The sequence below is a fragment of the Labeo rohita genome, chromosome 21, assembly GCF_022985175.1.
Source record: "Labeo rohita strain BAU-BD-2019 chromosome 21, IGBB_LRoh.1.0, whole genome shotgun sequence".
NCBI classification, from domain to species: domain Eukaryota; kingdom Metazoa; phylum Chordata; class Actinopteri; order Cypriniformes; family Cyprinidae; genus Labeo; species Labeo rohita.
The window spans coordinates 9,452,508-9,473,275 of record NC_066889.1 but is presented as its reverse complement, the minus strand read 5'-3'; the positions used below and the strand labels follow the sequence as shown (position 1 = coordinate 9,473,275).

At 38.1% G+C, this 20,768-nt stretch overlaps 2 protein-coding genes across 2 annotated transcripts in view; one reads left to right on the top strand and one right to left on the bottom strand.

Moving 5' to 3' along the window:
* The window catches only part of taok1b (TAO kinase 1b), a 24,092-nt gene extending 10,636 nt beyond the window's left edge, over positions 1 to 13,456 (top strand). Inside the window, 12 exon segments of the mRNA XM_051093841.1 lie at positions 833 to 914; positions 1,945 to 2,112; positions 2,557 to 2,757; positions 2,924 to 3,061; positions 3,300 to 3,536; positions 3,822 to 3,914; positions 3,917 to 3,952; positions 5,743 to 5,946; positions 6,106 to 6,345; positions 6,427 to 6,639; positions 6,890 to 7,072; positions 9,985 to 13,456. Coding sequence (XP_050949798.1) covers positions 833 to 914; positions 1,945 to 2,112; positions 2,557 to 2,757; positions 2,924 to 3,061; positions 3,300 to 3,536; positions 3,822 to 3,914; positions 3,917 to 3,952; positions 5,743 to 5,946; positions 6,106 to 6,345; positions 6,427 to 6,639; positions 6,890 to 7,072; positions 9,985 to 10,512 — 2,323 coding nt within the window. The 3' untranslated portion in view covers positions 10,513 to 13,456.
* Positions 13,187 to 20,768, bottom strand: LOC127152933 (protein ABHD15). Its single transcript, XM_051093842.1, has 2 exons — positions 19,658 to 20,768; positions 13,187 to 14,648 (listed from the first exon to the last, which is right to left on the bottom strand). Exons 1-2 carry the CDS (start codon positions 20,575 to 20,577, stop codon positions 13,982 to 13,984), a joined length of 1,587 nt encoding a protein of 528 aa, XP_050949799.1. The 5' UTR covers positions 20,578 to 20,768; the 3' UTR covers positions 13,187 to 13,981.

The window sequence follows — 20,768 nt, the reverse complement described above, 5'->3', positions numbered from 1 at the left end:
GTTGGTTGGGGAGGGTTTAAGAATGTAAAAAAAAATACAGTCTCTGTATAAATAATAGTATTTGTCCTTGGAATAAAAATAAAGAGGAAAAAAAAAAGAGTCTTAAACTGAAAAAGTCGTATAATTGAATGTTGCATGCGTTTCTAAAAAAAAGTGGGATGTTTTCTGAGAAACTAAACAAAATTGAGTTAAAAAAGAACAAATATCTGTAAATAGGATATGAGACTTTAATTTCCTTTTTATGTTGTTTTTGCTAAGACCATTAGTGGATTTTATTTATTTATATATATATATATATATATATATATATATATATATATATATAAAACTCACTTCATTTTGATTAGTTTCACAGTAAACAGACCTTAGCCATTTTGTTTCAGAAGTAAATGTGTCTTCATTTTGTCTTCATCTTCTTAACAGTCCTTAGGCATTTGCAAAATAAGACAAAAATACTACAGCAGAACATCACTTTTTTTGTAGTGTGATCAGAAGGTAATTTCATATTCTAGTGGTTGGGTGCAGATGTATTTAAGCCCTTAGCTATTTTATTTATTTATTTATTTTTGCAAAATGAATTAAAAAGTAATGGAGATTGGTAGGAAGCTGTATTTTCTGTAATATTTGTATGATGTTTTTTTTAATTGCTTAAATTTTCTTAACTTGATCTGAAAAAGGCCTTAAAAATTCTCAAATTAACCTTCATCAAACCTGCAGAAACCCCGTTGAAGTCACTTTAAATAGCCCATTTACATAATTTTAGAGCAAATGCCTAATGTATATTAATTATGAAAAATATTGACTTAAATGCGGTGTCATTTTCTTTCCTCAGGACGGATTATTTTAGAAATTTTGTTGACTCTTGCCTTCAGAAAATCCCCCAAGACAGACCACATTCTGAGGATCTGTTGCAGGTGTTAACTTTGCACTGAATTATCAACACATTTAAAGGAATATTTTACTTCCAGAACAAATATATATATAGATAATATACTCACCCGGTTGTCTTCCAAGATGTTCATGTCTGTCTGTCTTCGGTCATAAAGAAATTGTTTTTTAAAGAAAACATTTCAGGAATTTTCTTCATATAGTGGACTTCTATGGTGCCTGAGAGTTTGAACTTCAAAAATGCAGTTTAAATGCAGCTTCAAAAGGCTCTAAACGATCCCAGCCGAGGAAGAAGGGTCTTATCTAGTGAAACGATCGGTCATTTTCATTTAAGGTTAAAATTACTTTTTAACCTTAAATGATTGTCTTGTCTAATTCTGCCATGCACATGCATACTCTGTGTAATCCTAGGCTGCATTTCCAAAAAGCATCACAAGCCTACGTAGCACCATTGGTTTCAATGGGTATACAATTTACTTAAGCTTACAATGCTTTTGGGAAACGCAGCCCAGATCAGTACAATTAGGGTATGTCAAAGAATCCCACCTCATTTTTTTCTTCCAACTTCAAAATCATCTTACATCGCTGCAGAAGTACCAACCCAGTGTTTACAAAGTGAATGTGCAAAGATCAAATGCCCTTTAGAAAAAAAGGTAAAACAGTGATGGAGGACGATTTTGAAGTTGGAGGAGAAAATGAGAGGGGAGTTTTTTTATTTATTTTTTTTGGATAAGACCCTTCTTCCTCGGCTGGGATCATTTGGAGCCCTTTGAAGCTGTTTAAACTGCATTTTGGAAGTTAAAACTCGTGGGCAGCATAGCAGTCCACTATACGGAGAAATAACCTGAAATGTTTTCTTTAAAAAACATAATTTCTTTACGAGTGACGAAAGAATGACCTGAACATCTTGGATGACAAGGGGATGAGTACATTATCTGTTAATGTTTGTTCTGGAATTGAACTACTCCTTTAAATAACCTTTTTGTTTGGTAGTCATAATAATAATCCACCTAAATATAACTGCCTTATTTTCTGCACTCTTGACTAAAACCATAGCATGCCTTCGTCCTGCGAGAGAGGCCAGAATCTGTTCTGATAGACTTAATTTTGCGGACAAAAGATGCGGTCCGAGAGCTGGATAACCTGCAGTACCGCAAGATGAAGAAGATCCTCTTTCAGGAGGCGCACAATGGGCCGACCACTGAGACCCAGGAGGGAGATGAGGTCAGATTGCCTGTCTTACCTAGTTCCAGTATTTTAATATTGGCTAGCTCATATATAAAGTGGGGTCCTAAATCAAATAAGTCTAAATCAATATGTTCAAAATGTTCAAAGTCAAATTTAAAACTGCTTGCTTCTTGCTTCCTTTTAAAGCACAGGATACTCTTTGGGTCATTCTCAAATCTTGGTGGATAACATGACCATCAGGTTTTACACAAACTTGTGAAGTCTGTGCAGCTTGAGTGCTGCTGTAAAACAGAAAACAAATACTGTAAAATTTATGTACATATTTACGTTAAATTTTATTATTATTATTTTTTATTTTTTAATATTCATTGTTATGCTGATTATGTAATTTGTAAATATTATATAGTTTGTAAAATAGAGTTGTTTACATTACTATGATTACTGTTGGTCTCTGAACTACTGTTGTGCGTGTGTGTTTAGGAGCAAGAGCACGGTGCTGGTCGTACGGGCACAGTGAGCAGTGTGGGCAGTAATCAGTCCATTCCCAGCATGTCAATCAGTGCAAGTTCTCAGAGCAGCTCAGTGAACAGTATTCCCGACGCTGCTGATGACAAGAGTGACCTTGACCTGGAGAAAGACCACACTGTTATGTCTAATAGTTCGGTCATACACCTGAAGCCTGTACGTTCATGTACCTCTTGATAAAATGTCTCAGAAACCTTCATGCCTTCTTCTATAACCAAATTAGAGATCCTTTATACTTTAAACAGTATATGAATTTGAAGTTAACTGTAAACATTTAACTTCATAATATCTAATATATGTGTCCTGCTTTTGTGTCCATCAGGAAGAAGAGGAAGTTTACCCTGAGGTTCCTGAAATGCGCCCTCGTCCCTCAGAAGCCCAGCCGGCACCTGCACAGCCCCCGCAACGCAAACACCATCGCAACCGTGAGCACTTTGCCACCATCCGCACAGCCTCTTTGGTGAGCCAGTCACAGTGGATCTGTCATAAAATGCTTCACACCTCTACTGACAAAACTGCATTACTCATTTTATAATCAACGAACCATAGCGTTGGTTGCTTTCAGTGTAGGCACGGTGTAAATTGAATGGAATCACAAGAATTTTGTTCACTCCTAGTCTCAGGTTTTTGTACTGTTTATATTTTATTTTCTTCACCTCCCTTCCATTTCATTGTGCTCCTCCTCTTCCTTCTTTCAGGTGACACGACAGATGCAGGAACATGAGCAGGACTCTGAGTTGAGGGAGCAGATGTCCGGTTACAAGCGCATGAGACGGCAGCACCAGAAGCACCTTATGGCACTGGAAAACAAACTAAAAGCGGAGATGGATGAACACAGGCTGAGACTGGACAAAGAGCTGGAGGCCCAGAGGAACAGCTTTGCTGCTGAGATGGAGAAACTTGTGAAGAAAAACCAAGCATCCATAGAGAAAGATGTAAGTGTGTGGAAGACATGTCACACTATCTGTTTAGTCCTCAGTCATTTGTTGGGTGGCACAAAGATGCCCCTCTTTGCCCTCTTTCTCTTATGCCATGGCCAATGACCCTCAATTCCAGTGAAGACAAATTACAGCATAAAACAACGTTCTAGAGAATAATGTGCTTTCTGCTTTGTTTTTTATCATGACACAGGCACTGTGTACAAAGCCTTTTTTTTTTTTTTTTTTTTTTTTTTATCAATTGTATCTTTTGTCATTTTTCATGAATGTTATTTCTTAAAGGCCAAATCATTTGCCAATGATGAGAAGAAATTCCAACAGCACATTCAAGCACAGCAAAAGAAAGAGCTTAGTAGCTTCCTGGAGTCACAGAAACGAGAGAGTACAAGCTAAGAAAGGAACAACTGAAAGAGGTAAACACATATTCAAGAGTGGCTTTTTACCCATCTATGAATTTGCCAGTAGTGTTTTTCATCTTGGCATAATTCCACCTAAACTGACCTCTAAGATCTGTGAGATTATTTTTCCTTGAACAGTGTAATGAAATGAGAGAAAAAAAAAAATAATGGAAATGGGCATAAGCAATACAGCTAAAAAATGGTTTATCTCTATTGTTTAGCCACTTGACAGCTAAACAGTTATACAAATAGACAATAAACATCCCAGAGGATGGGAGAGAACATTGTTAAAAATGTTTAAGCAAGAAGTAAAATACATAAATGTAGTTTAGTAAAAATCAAAGTGGTATTCATAGTTTTTTCCTCAGTTAATTAAAAAGAATGTTTATTAATTTAAAGTCCCCCATCCCCGCAGACACCAATTTAACTCATCTTTATCAAAATTGCATATTTAAACTTTTTAATATAAAATATAAAAAAATATCTAAAATATAAAAAAATCTAAAATATATCTTCATTATTCAAATTTTAAATTAATTATAGCCTAGAAAGCTTGCACAAGCACTTCCCTTATGATCACTAAAAAGCTGTTACTCTTCTTCGTGATCTCACAGAGTTCGTTTATAATCACTGAAGTTTTCTACAATGCACAGTGAATCTTTGTTTGCATTGTTATAAGGGACTTAAAAACCTCTGCACATGAAAGTGTGACCTTAGCAATAAACAGCCAATCACACACCTTGAAACTGCAATTCACTTTGTGAGTGAGTCTGTGAAATTCGCTGCCACAGATTAAAAAAAAAATGGACAAATATTAAGAATTTAAACACATTTACACAGCAAGATGAAAAGAGCTGTCTATGAACAAGGACAATTTGCCTTATTAGTGCAAGTGAAAGATTTTATAATTAAAACTATATTAATATTTAGGTATACAGAGATTTAAAAATCTAAGCTCATGTGAAGTCATGTTTGAAGTTTTATGTATTTGATTCTAAAGCTAATTTATGTTGCATATTATATGTATGTATTTATATTATTTTAAAATAAAAAATGTAATAAGAATTATTAAACTAAAATGGCTTGTGTAATGTATTAACAGTATAATAATTATACAATTATATAAAATAATTATATGAAACAATCTTAACTTAAAGCCAGACGATTTTATCTTTAAAAATGTCTATGTAGTGTCCTTTAATTTGGAGCAAGAGAAACTGAGGGGGTGACTTTATTGCTCAAACCAGACTGGTCAAATTTCGGTATGAGATCTTTAAACCAGAACATAACCTGTCCTGTAGCAGGTTAGCCATATAGCACAAGTTACTATGGCGATAAACATCACTAAAAGCCAAACCACTTTCGTGGTGCCTAAGACCCAGTGCAAACTAAACTGAGAGGTACCTGGTTAGCCAGCTAAACAGTTTCATGGTATAGGCCCCATGTATGAAAAGCCCCGTCTCACAAGTTGACGGGAACGATTACATGTTTGTGATGGTAGGAAACCGGGATAGTTTAACATTTTTGAGACCGTCTTTGGTACACTACAGTTTTAAGGAGAAAATCCTCAACAATGGTGTTGATTGATTGAATTTGCACATGGTTTGTCTTTAAACATCTTATAAAGCACCAGAGAGAGACTTGATTTTCCCCCAGGGGGTGTTTAAAAATATTTTATATATAACAGATGTTTAAATAGAGTTTGTAGTTACATTTTGCATTTTACTGCTAAAACAAATATTTTAAAGCAAGAAAAATGTCTATTTCCTTTTACAACCTATTGATGTTTCCCATGCTGAGTTTAGGAGCTAAATGAGAACCAGTCCACCCCTAAGAAAGAGAAGCAGGAGTGGCTTTCGAAGCAGAAGGAGAACTTTCAGCACTACCAGGCAGAGGAGGAAGCCAACCTGCTCCGTCGACAGCGGCAGTACCTGGAGCTGGAATGTCGGCGCTTTAAACGGCGAATCCTCATTGCAAAACACAATGTAGAGCAAGACCTTGTACGGGAGGTAACGTCACTTTTCCTCAAAGACATAACTAGTGACTGTCTAATAATTATCACTAATGTATTTTTTTAAATTAATTAATTAAATGAAACAGACATTTTTTTTAGATCTTCTTATTTTCAAAGAAAACAAATATAATATCAAGAGTTTTTCTTAATCCAGGAGCTAAATAAGCGCCAGACACAGAAAGATCTGGAACATGCCATGCTGCTCCGCCATCATGAGTCCATGCAGGAGCTAGAGGTGAGGCAGCTGGGCACCATCCAGAAGATGCGTACGGAGCTGATCCGCTTGCAGCATCAGACTGAACTCACCAACCAGCTAGAGTACAACAAACGCAGAGAGCGAGAGTTGCGCCGCAAACACGTCATGGAGGTTCGGCAACAGCCCAAGAGCCTTAAGGTGTGTAGCCTATGCTTGTTTCTGTAACATACACTAGCTATACTAGTGGTGTAAAGTCAGTAAGTCTTTGCTCCTCTTTAGTCTAAAGAGCTGCAGATCAAGAAACAGTTCCAGGACACGTGTAAAATCCAGACACGGCAGTATAAGGCCCTGCGCAACCACCTCCTGGAGACCACACCCAAGTCTGACCACAAGGCTGTGCTGAAGAGGCTGAAGGAGGAGCAGACCCGAAAATTAGCCATCCTTGCTGAGCAGTATGACCATTCCATCAATGACATGCTCTCCACACAAGCTGTGAGTGACCTGCCGTGTTAGGTGTAGGCATATGTATAGCTCTTTCTGCAAAGCAGTTGAAGAGTTTGAATCATTCACAAGTTCTGCAAAAGTTGATGCAGTTACTTCACAGTATTCAGTTGTGGGCTATGTAATGCAGGAGACAAAAATCTGTTCACCTAATTTAAATATGAGTAATGTGCCATTCACCTTCTCTTGTCTGTTACACACCAATTCTAAATGTAACTATGCTTCCCATATTGCTCCTCAGCTGCGACTGGACGAGGCACAGGAGGCCGAATGTCAGGTGCTAAAGATGCAGCTGCAGCAAGAGCTGGAGTTGCTAAATGCTTATCAGAGCAAGATCAAGATGCAGACGGATGCACAGCATGATCGTGAGAGGAAAGAACTGGAGCAGAGGGTTTCACTGAGGAGGGCTCTTCTTGAGCAGAAGGTATGTTATCTGATACAAACTAAAGCAGTGCAGTACTAAAAAACAAGGGGGGAGGCATGTTGTTTTAGAATTAAAAGTATAGCTCTAACAAATATGAAGTTCTGTCATTCATGCTCCATTTAAACGGATAGTTCACCCAAAAATGAAAATTACCCCATGATTTGCTCACCCTCAAGCCATCCTAGGTGTGTATGACTTTCTTCTTTCAGACGAATACAGTTGGAGTTGTATTACAAAATGTCCTGGCTCTTCCTAGCTTTATAATGGCAATGAATGGGGTTTAAGTTAGATAAGATAAAGTTAGATGGATAAAGTCCAATAAAAGTGCATAAATGCATTATAAAAAATACTCCACATGGCTCTGTGGGGTTAATAAAGGTCTTCTGAAGTGAATTGATGTGTTTTTGTAGGAAAAATATCCATATTTTAAACTTTATAATCCAGTATTTCTAGCTTTCGCTAAATGTGGTATGCACATTTACAAGAGAACGGAATTCCAGAGGATGTTGTAGGAGGTAGGCAAACACAGTGACGAACATAAAAGCACAGCGGAGAGAGCAAAATAAAACACCAATTCACAAAGAAAATTCAGGATTTCCATATAAGCCAAGACAAAACTGATTTGTCCTTTGCTGTGAACAAAACTTGGTTCTTGTGAAACTAGCATATTCTCACCGGAGCTTACACTACTGGAACGTCTGCTGGAAACTAAATATGTATAGGTTTCTTACAAAAACGCTTTGATTTGCTTCAGAAGGCCTTTATTAATCCCCCGGAGCCATGTGGAGTTCTTTTATATGTTGGATTTATGCTCTTTTATTGGACTTCGTCCATCCAACTTTATTTTAAACCCCATTCACTGCCACTATAAAGCTTGGAAGAGCCAGTGCATCTTTTTTTAAATATAACTTTGCTTGCATTTGTCTGAAAGAAGAAAGTCATGCAACTAGGATGGCTTGAGAGTGAGTAAATCATGAGGTAATTTTCATTTTGGGGTGAACTCTCCCTTTAACTCTTGTTTTCAAACTTCTTTTCAGTGGAATATAAAAGTTGAAATTTATAAAGCATTTGTTAAAGGAGGTTTAGCTTAAATTTGTATCCAGAATTTAAAAAAAAGACATTTCCTTAATGCATGCACAAGAACAAGTGTTTTGTCATCATGTTGACCTTCCAATACTGAATGTGGATGCGATGTTGGAAAAATGTGTAGATTCTTCAATAATGTCTATTTTTGTGTTCCACAAAAAAAGGTGCATGAAGAATCAGACAGGTTTTTTTTATTAAAGACTGGAATGCACTACACAACTTTTAAAACCTAAACACTACACATCATACACTTCCCGACTTTGTAAATGGTTGGAGAGAAAAACTGGGCATCATACACATACACAAAGTGATCACACGCTACCAGACTTTCAAGTAGTTCTGAGCACAATGTCACACACAGCCATCTTTCTCGTCGCTGGGAGACATGAAAATAGTGTTATGAAATAAGCTCAAAGTATTGATCTCTTCAAAACTAGGTGGAATCATAGTCTAAAGATAAAAAATCTTCTTCCACTTTCATACAGGCCAATGATTTCAACTTTAAACTCTTGCTACAATTATTTTGTTATCCAGCTGTTTTCTTTCTAAGGTTGAAGCACGTACTACCAACAAGTTACATTGTATCAATGGCTGGTGCAGTGTGTTTAGCATGCACCATGAACAGGATACCATGTTTCAAACAGTCAAAGTCAAAGAGAGCCAAAGAAGCCTAAATGAAGCCTAAATCTTCCTGGTTTTATTCATTACAGCTCCCAGGATATTCTTCAATCATATCTTATATATCTAATAAAAATATACCATTCTAGCTCTGACTTACATCAACTAGCATTAGGGTTGGGTATCGTTTGAATTTTATCGAAACCGATTCTGTTAATCGATTCTGATTCCAATAGTCAATACAAAAAATTAGGTCAAACATTTTTCTGTATATATTTTTTTTTTGTTGTTGTTGTTGCAGCTGAATAACATGAGCAAAAAGCAGCAGCCTACAGAACACTTAGGTCTAATAGGAACTTTTGCATATGGTTTTAACAAAAATACCACAGCAAAAACAACTACACTAATTGAAATTTCAAACATTAAATTGTTAAAGACAAGTAAACAGTCTGTAATAAAATAACAAGCAAATAAATGAGCAATAGCATAAATAAATAAAACTGAACAAATTACAGGTACAGAAATTTAAATGAAAAGTTTAATTTTTTTTTTTCTTTTTTCAGTTTTATTTTCATAAATAAAATATAGATTAATCCTCATTAAAGTTCTGAAAGATATTCAGTCAATAAATGATTTTACATTAACATTAACATTAATGACAGGCAGCACATTTATTAGACTGCTGTCTCTTTAACACCAAACGCATGCGGATCTAAAAATACTGTTACACATTTTCTTTCTGATCTGTATTTTTTCATTTTCACTTTTCAACAAAAACGGCTGTGTTTATATAGATATATTGACGTGTGCATATTGGGTGGTAAGTGTGAAAGAGATGTCAGATCCGGCCAGGAACCCGCACCGGGACCGCTGTTCACTGTGCTCGCGCTGCACACAAAGAGTGCGCAAGTTTTTTCCCTTCCTGTGCATAAAACTTTTGATTGTAAACTTTAAAATCACATTAAAATGCGAACGCAGGACTCGTTAGGGGAACCGAAATGCACGCGTCTTATTGAATAACCAGTTCTGAAATGGAACCGGTTCTCGATACCCAACCCTAGCGTTGAGACTTCCATACGTCAAATCTTGGCAGAAATCTGTGGAAAAGTTGTGTGGTGCATTCTAGCCTTGACCAAAACAACAGTAGCTGAGAAAAAGTTATGTCTTCAATGGGAATGTTACCTGATTCTGTTTTGGTTTTTGGTTAGATTGAAGAGGAAATGGTTGCCCTGCAAAATGAGCGCTCAGAAAGAATCCGCAGTCTATTAGAGAAGCAGGCCCGGGAGATCGAGGCGTTTGACTCTGAAAGCATGCGTCTGGGCTTCAGCAACATGGTGCTCTCCAGCTTGGCGTCATCCGACGGCCACAGCCACAGCTTTCCGGGGGCCCAGAGTAGCTGGGGCTCGCAGCATGGTGCAGGCTCTCAGGGGTCACACTGGGGAGGGCACCATAGCGGCAGCCAGCACGGCCACTACCACCACCACCACCACCACCCAAGCCACAGTGACTCTATCCAGCAGCCTTGGGGTCACGGCCTGCCTTCAGGGGGGCCGCCTCCCTGGGGGCACCACGGGACTGGGGGCAGTCAGCGCTCGAGCGGTGGAAGTGGTGGGCTACGGAACAGTCCCCAGGCAGTACGGCGAGCCACCTCAGGGGGCCGCAGTGAGCAGGGGATGAGCAGGAGTGCCAGCATCGCCTCTCAGATTTCCAATGGCTCACACTTGTCCTACACGTAAGACCACCCGCTGCTCTCCCACAACACCCGTCTTGACCCAAAATGCCATAGGGGAAGGGACAAAGGGGCACCGTGGTCTTTTTTTGTTTTGTTTTTTTTGTTTTGTTTTTTTTCCCTTTTTTCCCCTTTTATACCCATTCCTTTATTTCTAATCCTCTGAATACATATTTTATATACATGGTAAGCACAAAATGCATCCATTGTAGTTCAGGTTTTAAGAATGTCAGTCAGAAGCGCACTTGAAACATTCTGGCCAGTTGTATCAAACTTCAGCTAGAATCCAGAATGACCGAAGTCATTTTTGCAATGATGTGAACAAGTTTTGAATTCAGAGAAAATGCATTGTGCATTTTAGAGTATGTAAAACTGATTTGAAAATGTTAGTGAGGGTGAGAATGAATTTATGAATGCTGTGCATTACCTCTCACAGGTGAGATTGTATGTCTTTGTGCAGTGGGTTTTATCATGGTCTTATTAGCAGCTGGTTTCGGTTATATAGAGTGGGAGACGAATGCATATTGTTTGAGGCGAACATTGATTCTTAATAAAACAGTTGCAGAAATATATATATATATATATATATATATATATATATATATATATATATATATATATATATATATATATATATATATATATAAATATAAATATAAATAGATGGTATAAGGGTTGGATAGCAGAATGTGAAAGAATCGAGCTTTACAATGCACTTGATTTTGTCTAATGTAGTCTTTTGTAAACAACAAGCACTACTTTTAATGTATTACTAAACAGTATGCTCTTTTCGTGCCAGAACAAATTTTAACTATGAAAAGATACTGTGAAATTCCAAGATTTTGCTAGAATTATTATTTTGATTATTATTTTTTTTTATGTTGCCATTGCCATCCTTCCACAGGTCCAAATAACCAAAAACTGTGTGGAGACCAGGATGCCATTTTGCTTTTAAAACTTTAAAAATGTAGCCTAAAATTCTGATAGCAAGTGTATGAACAGATGTGTTCTATTGCTGTAGGCCAAAAGGACATAGATGGTCATAAGGTAGGTGAGCGATATATTGCTATATTAATGTGGAGGTACTTTAGAGGTCTTGAAAAGTAGGGGTGTCTTGAACTGAATATGTAGAATGACACTTAAAACCAGGTTTTGCTGTGTAAATGTACGTGAGTGTTAAAGCATGTTGGCACGGTAAAATGTCGCTCCTGAATAACAGTATGGCGAAAGCCGTTGAAGTACATTAATGTTCGTTGTAGTCTTTTGATTTAGTGATGCCAAAGTTAACAATCGCAACTATGCAAAAGGATAACAGCCTTTCACATTCAAGTCTTCTTTCACTGAGCTTAACATCACAGTAAAGCACCTTACCATCCTGTTCTACTCTTAGCTGATCACTACAATCACGTACGAGCAGATCTCCTGGTCCTCGGGTGTCCCCTCCTCCTCTTTCTCAGGCTGGGTTCGACAAGAGCGTGTTGTGTGGATTTTAGGAGTGGGGAGGTCTGGGTTGGGTAGGCTTGAGACCGCTGAATGTTTTTGCTGTGCGGGCGGGCGGGTGGGTGCCGCTGCTGTCGTCCCTGCAATGCCTTTGTTTCTTCCATGCCCACCCCAGAGCTCCAGCGACTGCCGCCCACCCTCCAACTGAACACTTACCACAGCATGTAGAAAAAAGTGATTAAAATGCAATGGAAAAAAGGTCAGATAGCATATAAAACATTATGGTGGAAGAGTATACAGCCAGGAGACAGATTTAAGTAAGATGTATAGGAAAACATTTGTGTATATTGTATATTTAGAAATTTAAATAAATGAATAAATGGAAATCAAATATAAAGACCCAAGTTAAAACTAGACTAAAATTTAATTGCTTGAATGTGAAGATAAAAGAAAAATAACTTGGTTTCTAATATTGATTATTTAAAAAGAGAAGAAAAATCTATATATATACACAAAGCATATTCTCAGAGGTGTCAAGCAAAGCCCCCCCCCCAAAAAAAAAATTGATTTTATTTCCCCTCATACAGAGGATATCACTTTCCATAGTCCTCTCTTTGCTTCTTGCTCTCCTTGCTTTCAAAGGTATGAATTACCATATTCACTAGTGCCAGTACTCATGTTCTGTTATCTGTGAACCAGCAGTGAACTTTCGTCTTCTCAAAGATAAATGGCATGGGTTTTCTTTTTGTTTTGTTCAAAAAAGAGATGCCATCATGCCTATTTCAGAATGGCTTCAAAACATTCTTCTTCAATGCTATCTATAGTAACTAGTACCAACTATGAACACTATTTTGGCACTAAGTTGCCTATCTCACTCAGTCTGACTAGCTAAAACCAGTTGAGCCAATACAGAGCCAATCCTAAAGATTTGGGCCAAATGTAACAAATTAACATGAGAATATTGACCCATATTACATGCCATTCATTTAATCGCATTCAGTACAATGGAATCACTGGACCAGAGGAATAGCCATAGACTCAAAATGTGAGTTAACCCTCACAATCAGGGCCATGCAGTATTTTACAAAAGAGAAAGGTGTGCCCTGTTATAAGAGAATAGCATCCTTGTTTGAATGACCCTTTTGACAAGTGTGAAAACAACAGGATGAATAATAATCAAGGAAGGTGATACATCTCTGTACAGTGCTTTAACCAGTATTTCATCCTTTTTGTTTTGATGGTTGTTGTCTCGTTTTCCTGCTTCAACATTTACCATAGCAATCCATATGTAACCTGTATTAAAATGTATAGATTGTGAAAAACTGAATGTTGGAGAGATTACAAAAATTGTTATGGCTATTCATAACAAAAACACTTACAAGTGAATTAAAATACACACAAATTATGAAAACTTAAGGGGACAAATGTAATGTTTTGTTTGTAATTACTCCTTTTGTTGGCAGAGGGCTACTGGACAAAGAAATCAACTGTAATAAAGTAATTTTAGTACATTTTGGTTTTGTCATTTGTATGTTTCAATACATTTGTCTGCTTTTAAAATCTAGTATGAAGTGTAATTTTTCCAGAACATTCTTTTTGTGAGAATTTTTTTCATTGATTCCTTTTGAACGTTGTGCTTTTGAAATCAGATAATGAGTCAAAAAATTGAGAGAGAGCTCTTTATTGTGGTGTCTTGTCTTTTGAGGGGAAAAACCGTCTTGCGTTGTGTTGCCGCAACTTCCTTCAAATGAATTTGTACAAAAAAAAAAAAAAAACGGGATGCTAAATATAGCATGTAATAGTGTAGGCCAAGCTGTCAACATATTTAAGCCGTTTGCTAGTCAGTTGAAGTTCTTTTTGTCTACCAACATGTTCTTGTTCTCTATTTTGTTCCCATTATCTTCCATGGTTTCCTTGTTAAACTGGGGTTTTCTAACTAAGGGCACCTCATATTTCTTAAACATACTGTGCCTTTTGGTAGGAAGTTTAGCACTGTCAATCTGCTATGATCTTATAATACCACTTGCTTTTCTCACTCAGCGTGTGTAAGATCTATTCCATGTAAAATCCTCCTGCTCCTCTTCAAATGTGAATGCATCAGAGGGAGTTGAGATTTGCCGTCTTCGTGAACCTAAGATGGGCCTTTCTTTCCGGAGCATGGTTGCTCGTTTTCTAGACGGCACAGCACTGGTGCTATGCCTCAGACACTGGCTGCCACAGTGTGCAATAACATCTCTGAAGCCTTTCTTCTCCTCTACCCTGAAGAAATCAGCAACTACCCTAAAGTATTCCAGCACCACAGAGTGACTCCAGGAAGTAGTACCTCCATGACCATCCTGATGCTTAAAGCCGCAGTGTCCTCCCTGTTCCGTCACAGCCAGCAGGAAATAAGGGCTATTATGAAAAAGTGCCTCCGGTACAGTGGAGAGAGGTGGAAGAAGAGGATCATCTTGGCTACACAAACAGAGCACAGGCACTGCCACTTCGTCTGCATCTCGCAAAGGTTCATTCCTCTCCCAGTAACTTACCCAGTCAGGCTTCGCTGATGTTCTTGAACTGTCCTTTCCAACATTGTCCACTGAATCTGACATTCTTTGATCCAACTGCTTAAGAGCACAGAACATGAGTTCTTCCATATCTCGCAGGGAGTTGCATTGTAGAATTTTTGCTACATCCATTACAGAGCTCAAAGCTGTAGCGTACCTGTGGAAAGGGTCAAGTATTTAAATTCAAAGAGCTTGTAATCCCAGTTGCCTTTTTCACATGGTAGTTTTGCATTGTGGCATCCTGCAATACCCTAACTTGGGTTGCAGTTCTTGTACTATAACATTTACAAGATTCAGTTCACCCAAAAATGAAAGTTTGGTTATCATTTACTCAACCTTGTGTCATTCCAAGTCATAGATGTTATTTTGTGGAACACTTTAATGCTGCCCTGTACAATATACAACTAAATTTATCCTGCTGAATATCTCTTGGGCATCAGCAACACGTTGGCACTTTCAGGTCCTGTCTTTGAAAAACGGCATATAGGGTACTAGTTCAGAGCTAGTGTTATTGCCAGTTCGGAGTTGGTTCCCTGACGAGCCTTCTAAGAACCGTTTTGCTTTTCCACGGGCTAGAGAACCACCACACAGCCAGGTCTTACATCACCAAACCCATCTCATCTTTCCTAGCAATGCTATGCGGCAGTGCCAAACACACCATCTCGACTTGCTTGAGATGCACTGACGCACGACACCAAAGCACCACAAGAGCGACTGAATAGCAGAAGAACTCTTTAAGCTTTTAAATTGCTCTCTGACACATGACCTGACACATCCTAAACAAGCATAATATTAACAATGACTTTGCGAACCTACATCGGCATACAAACATACCGAATCCAACATGCTCGTGTTTAGCTGCTCTTTCAACAACAACAAAAAAAAAAGCCTAAGCCTGTTTCTGTTTGTCTTGTTGGTCACGTTAACCCCATCCCCAGCCCCTGATGTAAGCGGTTCTTACTTCTAGACCAGAAATGTTTTGGTGCTACTTGCAAATCACTTTTTCTGGTTCTGAGCTGGTGCTTTGGGTGTCGAAAGACAAAGAACCGATTTGAAACTAGGCTCTTGCTCCAAACCAGTACTCGAACTGCCTTGGTGTAAAAGGGGTAAGTGATTGCTAATCATGTAAACGAACTCACAACTCTCTGCGATTAGAAAATCAGAGCTAGAATTGTGTAGTGGCCAGCATAAAAGAGCAGGGATGGACTGATGGCGTTGACCTTTAAAAAATGGCCATAAAGCACCATAAAAAGTCCATGTTACTTGTGTGCCAAGTGATGGAAAGACTGGAATTAAGGGTTTGACTTACGTCAGGGGTGCCCAAACTTGGTCCTGGAGAGCTGGTGTCCTGCAGAGTTTAGCTTTAGCCCCAATTAGACATGTCTGAACCAGCTAATCAAGTTCTTACTAGACATACTAAAAACTTCCCAACAAGTGTGTTGAGGCAAGCTTGAGCTAAACTCTGCAGGACACCGGCCCAAGTGCAGGTGCAGTTTTAGCACAGTTAAGCATAAGTTGCATAGACTTACTTTATAGTGGTTTCTATTTAAAAAAATATATAAAAAAAAAACACTATAAAAGATGTGTTTGGGGCAACCATGGCCTAATGGATAGAGAGTCTGACTTGTAACCCAAAGGTTGTGGGTTTGAGTCTTAGGTCTGGCAGGGGTTGTAGGTGGGAGAGTGAATGACCATCTTCCACCCTCAATACCACAACTGAGGTGTGACCTTTGAGCAAGGCACCAAACCCCCAACTGACGCCACAGCAATATGGCTGCCCACTGCCCCGGGTGTGTGTTCACTGCTGTGTGTGTGCACTTGGATGGGTTAAATGCAGAGCTATAAAAAAAGTATAAAAAAAAAAAAAAAAAGATAATTAGGCAAAATAAGAAAAATGTACATATCTCTATTCTGTTCAAAAGTTTTAACCCCTGGCTCTTAATGCATGGTTTTTCCTTCTGGAGCATCAGTGAGCGTTTGAACCTTGTTGCATATGAGTCCCTCAGTTGTCCTCAGTGTGAAAAGATGGATCTCAAAATCATACAGTCATTGTTGGAAAGGGTTCAAATACACAAAAATGCTGGAAAACCAAAGAATTTGTGGGAGCTGAAGGATTTAGGACAAACAAGGAACTCATGAACAACCATCACTAAACAAAAAACCCCCCCAAAAAACAGCTGTCTCATCTTTCCCAGCAACGCTATGCGGCAGCACCAAACACACCAGACTTGCTCAAGATGCACTGGCGCACGACACCAAAGCACCACAAGAGCGATTTAAGAGTAGATGACTCTTTAAGCTTTTAAATTGTTCTCACGGTACTTCAGCGCCACATGTTGACCGGTCCGTGCATACCTAAGACATCCTAAACAAGCGTAATATTAACAATGACTTTGCGAACCATGACTTTGCGACAGAGCACAAATTCCAAGTATGAGTCACCATATTTGGCCACACGTCACTTCACTCACACTTCTTCCTTTTGTCATTTTTGGGTGAACTTTTCTTTAACCCAGGGATAGGCAACATCGGTCCTGGTGTGCAGCTGTCCTGCAGAGTTTAGCTCCAACCCTAATCAAACACACCTGAACAATCTAATCAATTTCTTCAGAATTACTAGGGCCATAGACATACCTAGGCGCCTCATTGGCCGCTCGACGGCATGTCAACATCGCCGCCATATTGTGCAGGGCAACTCTCCATAACTCCCATATCAGTACAAGAGAAACGATACCTGAGTCATCTGCAGCTTGGGCATCTACAAACCATCACACAAGAATAAAAACAAATCTCAGGTTATTATCTTGCACAGGTAAGACTGAACAGTTGTTCCTGCTTGTTTTTTGATGATTTTTAACATTATGTTGACAGCTTAATTGACCACCAGTTACAAGTTAAAGCCCTGTACAAGTAAATGTTTTTGTTGTTTTTTGTCAAATATTTAAATATAACAAGTTTTTTCAGTCAATCACAATACTATAGACTGCATTTAAAATTTACACAGATTGTTTAATGCTGATCATGACATTTGGAATTTAAAGACTAGGGTAAATTGAATTTTTGTCTTTTGGGAAAATGTAATTATCTTCTGTAACTTCAGTGCTAAGGGCAGTGCTAAGTAAAAAAAAAAAAAAAGATAATTAGGCAAAATAAGAAAAATGTAAATATCTCTAGTCTATCCAAAAAGTTTTCACTCCCGGCTCTTAATGCATGTTTTTTTCTTCTGGAGCATCAGTGAGCATTTGAACCTTCTTTAATTGTTGCATATGAGTCCCTCAGTTGTCTTAAGTGTGAAAAGATGGATCTCAAAATCATACAGTCATTGTTAGAAAGGGTTCAAATACACAAAAATGCTGGAAAACCAAAGAATTTGTGGGAGCTGAAGGATTCAGGACAAACAAGGAACTCATGAACAACTATCACTAAACAAAAAAAAAAAAAAAAAAAAAAAAAAACAGCTGTGGATCATTCAGGTAACAACACAGTATTGAATTTCAACAGGGTCATTTTTTATAAATTCAACTATTATTTCCTTTTGTGGACTATATGTGAATGTCTTATGTATAAATATCATATTCAGATCAGTACTAAACAAACAATTTTGCAGGCATCATGTATTTTGTATGATCCCTCTTATTTGATTAAATAATTAACATTTTGCAGATTCTGCAAGGTGTATGTAAACTTCTGGTTTCGACTGTGTGTATACATATATATATATACACAGTGTATATATATATATATATAAATGTAATAATTATTACGCAGATACTGTTATTAAACTGTACTTTTCAACTATTATTTAATTTAATTTATAATTTACTATTAATGCATTTTTCATTATTGTCTATTCTGTATATATTACATATTCTACTTGCTATTATTCATGTACTGTTATTCATTTATTTATTGTTATTAGTTTTATACATATAATGTTTGCTATTATAAATCTATTATATTGCTCAAGTTATTGTACTGTTGTACTTGCTATTTTATTATATTATTCACTTACTTCAACATGTACTACATATACTTTTTTAATATTACAGATATCACTTTACTATATTTTTACTATATTTTTACTGTAACTGTTTTACAATATTTTACCACTGTAACTGTAAGTTTTACTGGATCCATACAGGATGATGTTGTTTGTTGTGGAGTTTCTATCTGCATAGAGTGCTATGAAAGTAGACTAGTGAATCACTTTTTGATTTGTTTTCGCTGGTTGTATTCCATTTTCTCAATGATGGTAAATTATTATATATATATATAATTATTAAATATGCACTTCGATTTTTCTCAGCATTTCAAAAGTAATGAGCTGTGTTCTGACCTGAAGCACAAGAAAAGCTAATATGTTGGGGCTAAAGACAGAGAAAGCAATGAAAAAAATTTATTTCACTTATTGTACATTAAAATTACATGTATATGGCACAGTTACATTACATTAATATTAGAACTGTTAACCAAAAAACACAGCCAAATCAACAAGCGTGACAAGTCTGAGCTTTTAAAATTTCTTACAAAAATTAATAATTTTCCAAGCCTAATTAAATAACTGGAGACAGAGTTATTTAACTATTTTTAACCATGTAGATTACAATCCACTGAAATAGGCTGAAAAATATAACGCTATTGTGTTTTTATCCAGAAAAAAACTCAGCTCCTCGTTTAGCTCCGTTTGTTTTTAAGGCTGTCTTGCCCCGACCAATATGGCAGACACATTGACGTATCGCATAAACGGACCAAAGCACCCAATGAGGCAATTATGTATTTATATATATCTATGACTAGGGCTACAGACAAGTGAGTATTTTTTTTTATTTTTTTTTTTCTTCTTTTTTTCAGGGTTGCAGCTAAACTCTGCAGGACAGATGTTGCCTATCCCTGCTTTAACCCACGGGTGTCCAATCCTCCTGGAGGCCCACTCTCCTGCAGAGTTTAGCTCCAACCCCAATTAAACACACCTGAACCAGTTAATCAAGGTCTTACTAGGCATTCCAGAAACCTCAAGGTAGGTGTGTTTAGGCAAGATAGAGCTAAACTTTGCAAGAGAATGGCCCTCGAGAACCGAGTGTGAACACCCGTACTTCTACAGCAGTGGATTCTGCTGTCCATAACACTTTAGCATAGTTCACTCTACATTTGTGAGTAATTTGCTACCTGTTTATTTGAAACTTGCGATAGATGAGGGCTATCCAGTGATAGAGCCAAGGTAGCTCATACTCAAACCACAGTTGTCCATGAAACACAGGAGAGATGCAGGCAGCGGCCGTCAGGTAGGATGAAGAGCCACATTCCCCCAAATAGGACAGCAGTAATCCTGATCCTGAGCCCTCACTTACTGCAAGCAAAATTGAGGATGGATGATGACTCCGCAGGTATGCTATTGCTTGCACAAGGTCAGATGTATTTCCAAACTCCTGGTAGTGTGGAGTAGTCAGTGGGCAGCCTCCATGACCACGTCGATGGAAAACCACTGGATAGAAACCCTGTTGCAAAGTCTGGTAGCACAACCTGAGCAAGTGTGGTGTTACTCTGCCTAGGGCGTTGGGAATTATAACAACAATAGCAGGATTACTAGTGTGAAGGCCCAGAAATCTTCCTCCAGGATGATGATCCCTTTTGGCCTGACCTTGTTGGTCTGTCAGACTCACAGCCCAATCCAGGGCCACAATACCCCCATCCTTTAGGAGAAGGTTATCACGTGTAAAGCGGACTCCTCCTTGCAGTTCAGCACCTTCCTTTGTGGGCCACATGAGATTGGTAATTATCTGTAAATGAGGATCGGACTGAGGCCATCTTGCCAGCGGAGGCTGGGCCAAACTATAGCAGTGTTTCTTCAGGTGGCTGGCAAGAGCTGTGGGTTTACAGATCAGTCTGACTTCTGCCTGGCATTCTTCTATGGATTCTGATACTGGAAAGCATGGCAGTTTCAAGAGTCTACAGGCCATAATCCACATACAGCGACCCAACTGCTTAACAGTACTATCTGTAAGACGACTGATCCAGTTCCATCGACGCAATATTGTAACCAGGACCAGCAGCAGAGAAGGTAGCAGGCAGAGGAAGAAGTCCCACATTGCTCTGAAATCTGTAACCTATAGATCTAACCAAGGGCACAAGGAATCTACCTTAACACTGAGGTTGGTGGGCAATGGTTTTCTCAAGTGAAAAACTGAAAAGATCTTTAAACCAAATGTTCAGTTCTACTCTTACTAGCGTGTCAGCCTAAATGGACTTGCACCTTCTCCCCTACCCATAGCAAACATTG

Bases quoted from the DNA above. Each gene is read 5' to 3' on its own strand.
- LOC127152933 (XM_051093842.1), bottom strand. From the start codon at position 20,577: ATGTGGGACTTCTTCCTCTGCCTGCTACCTTCTCTGCTGCTGGTCCTG. The intron at 14,649-19,657 runs GTAGCAAATTAC...CCCTTTCCACAG, and splicing joins CGCAAGTTTCAAATAAACAG to GTACGCTACAGCTTTGAGCT.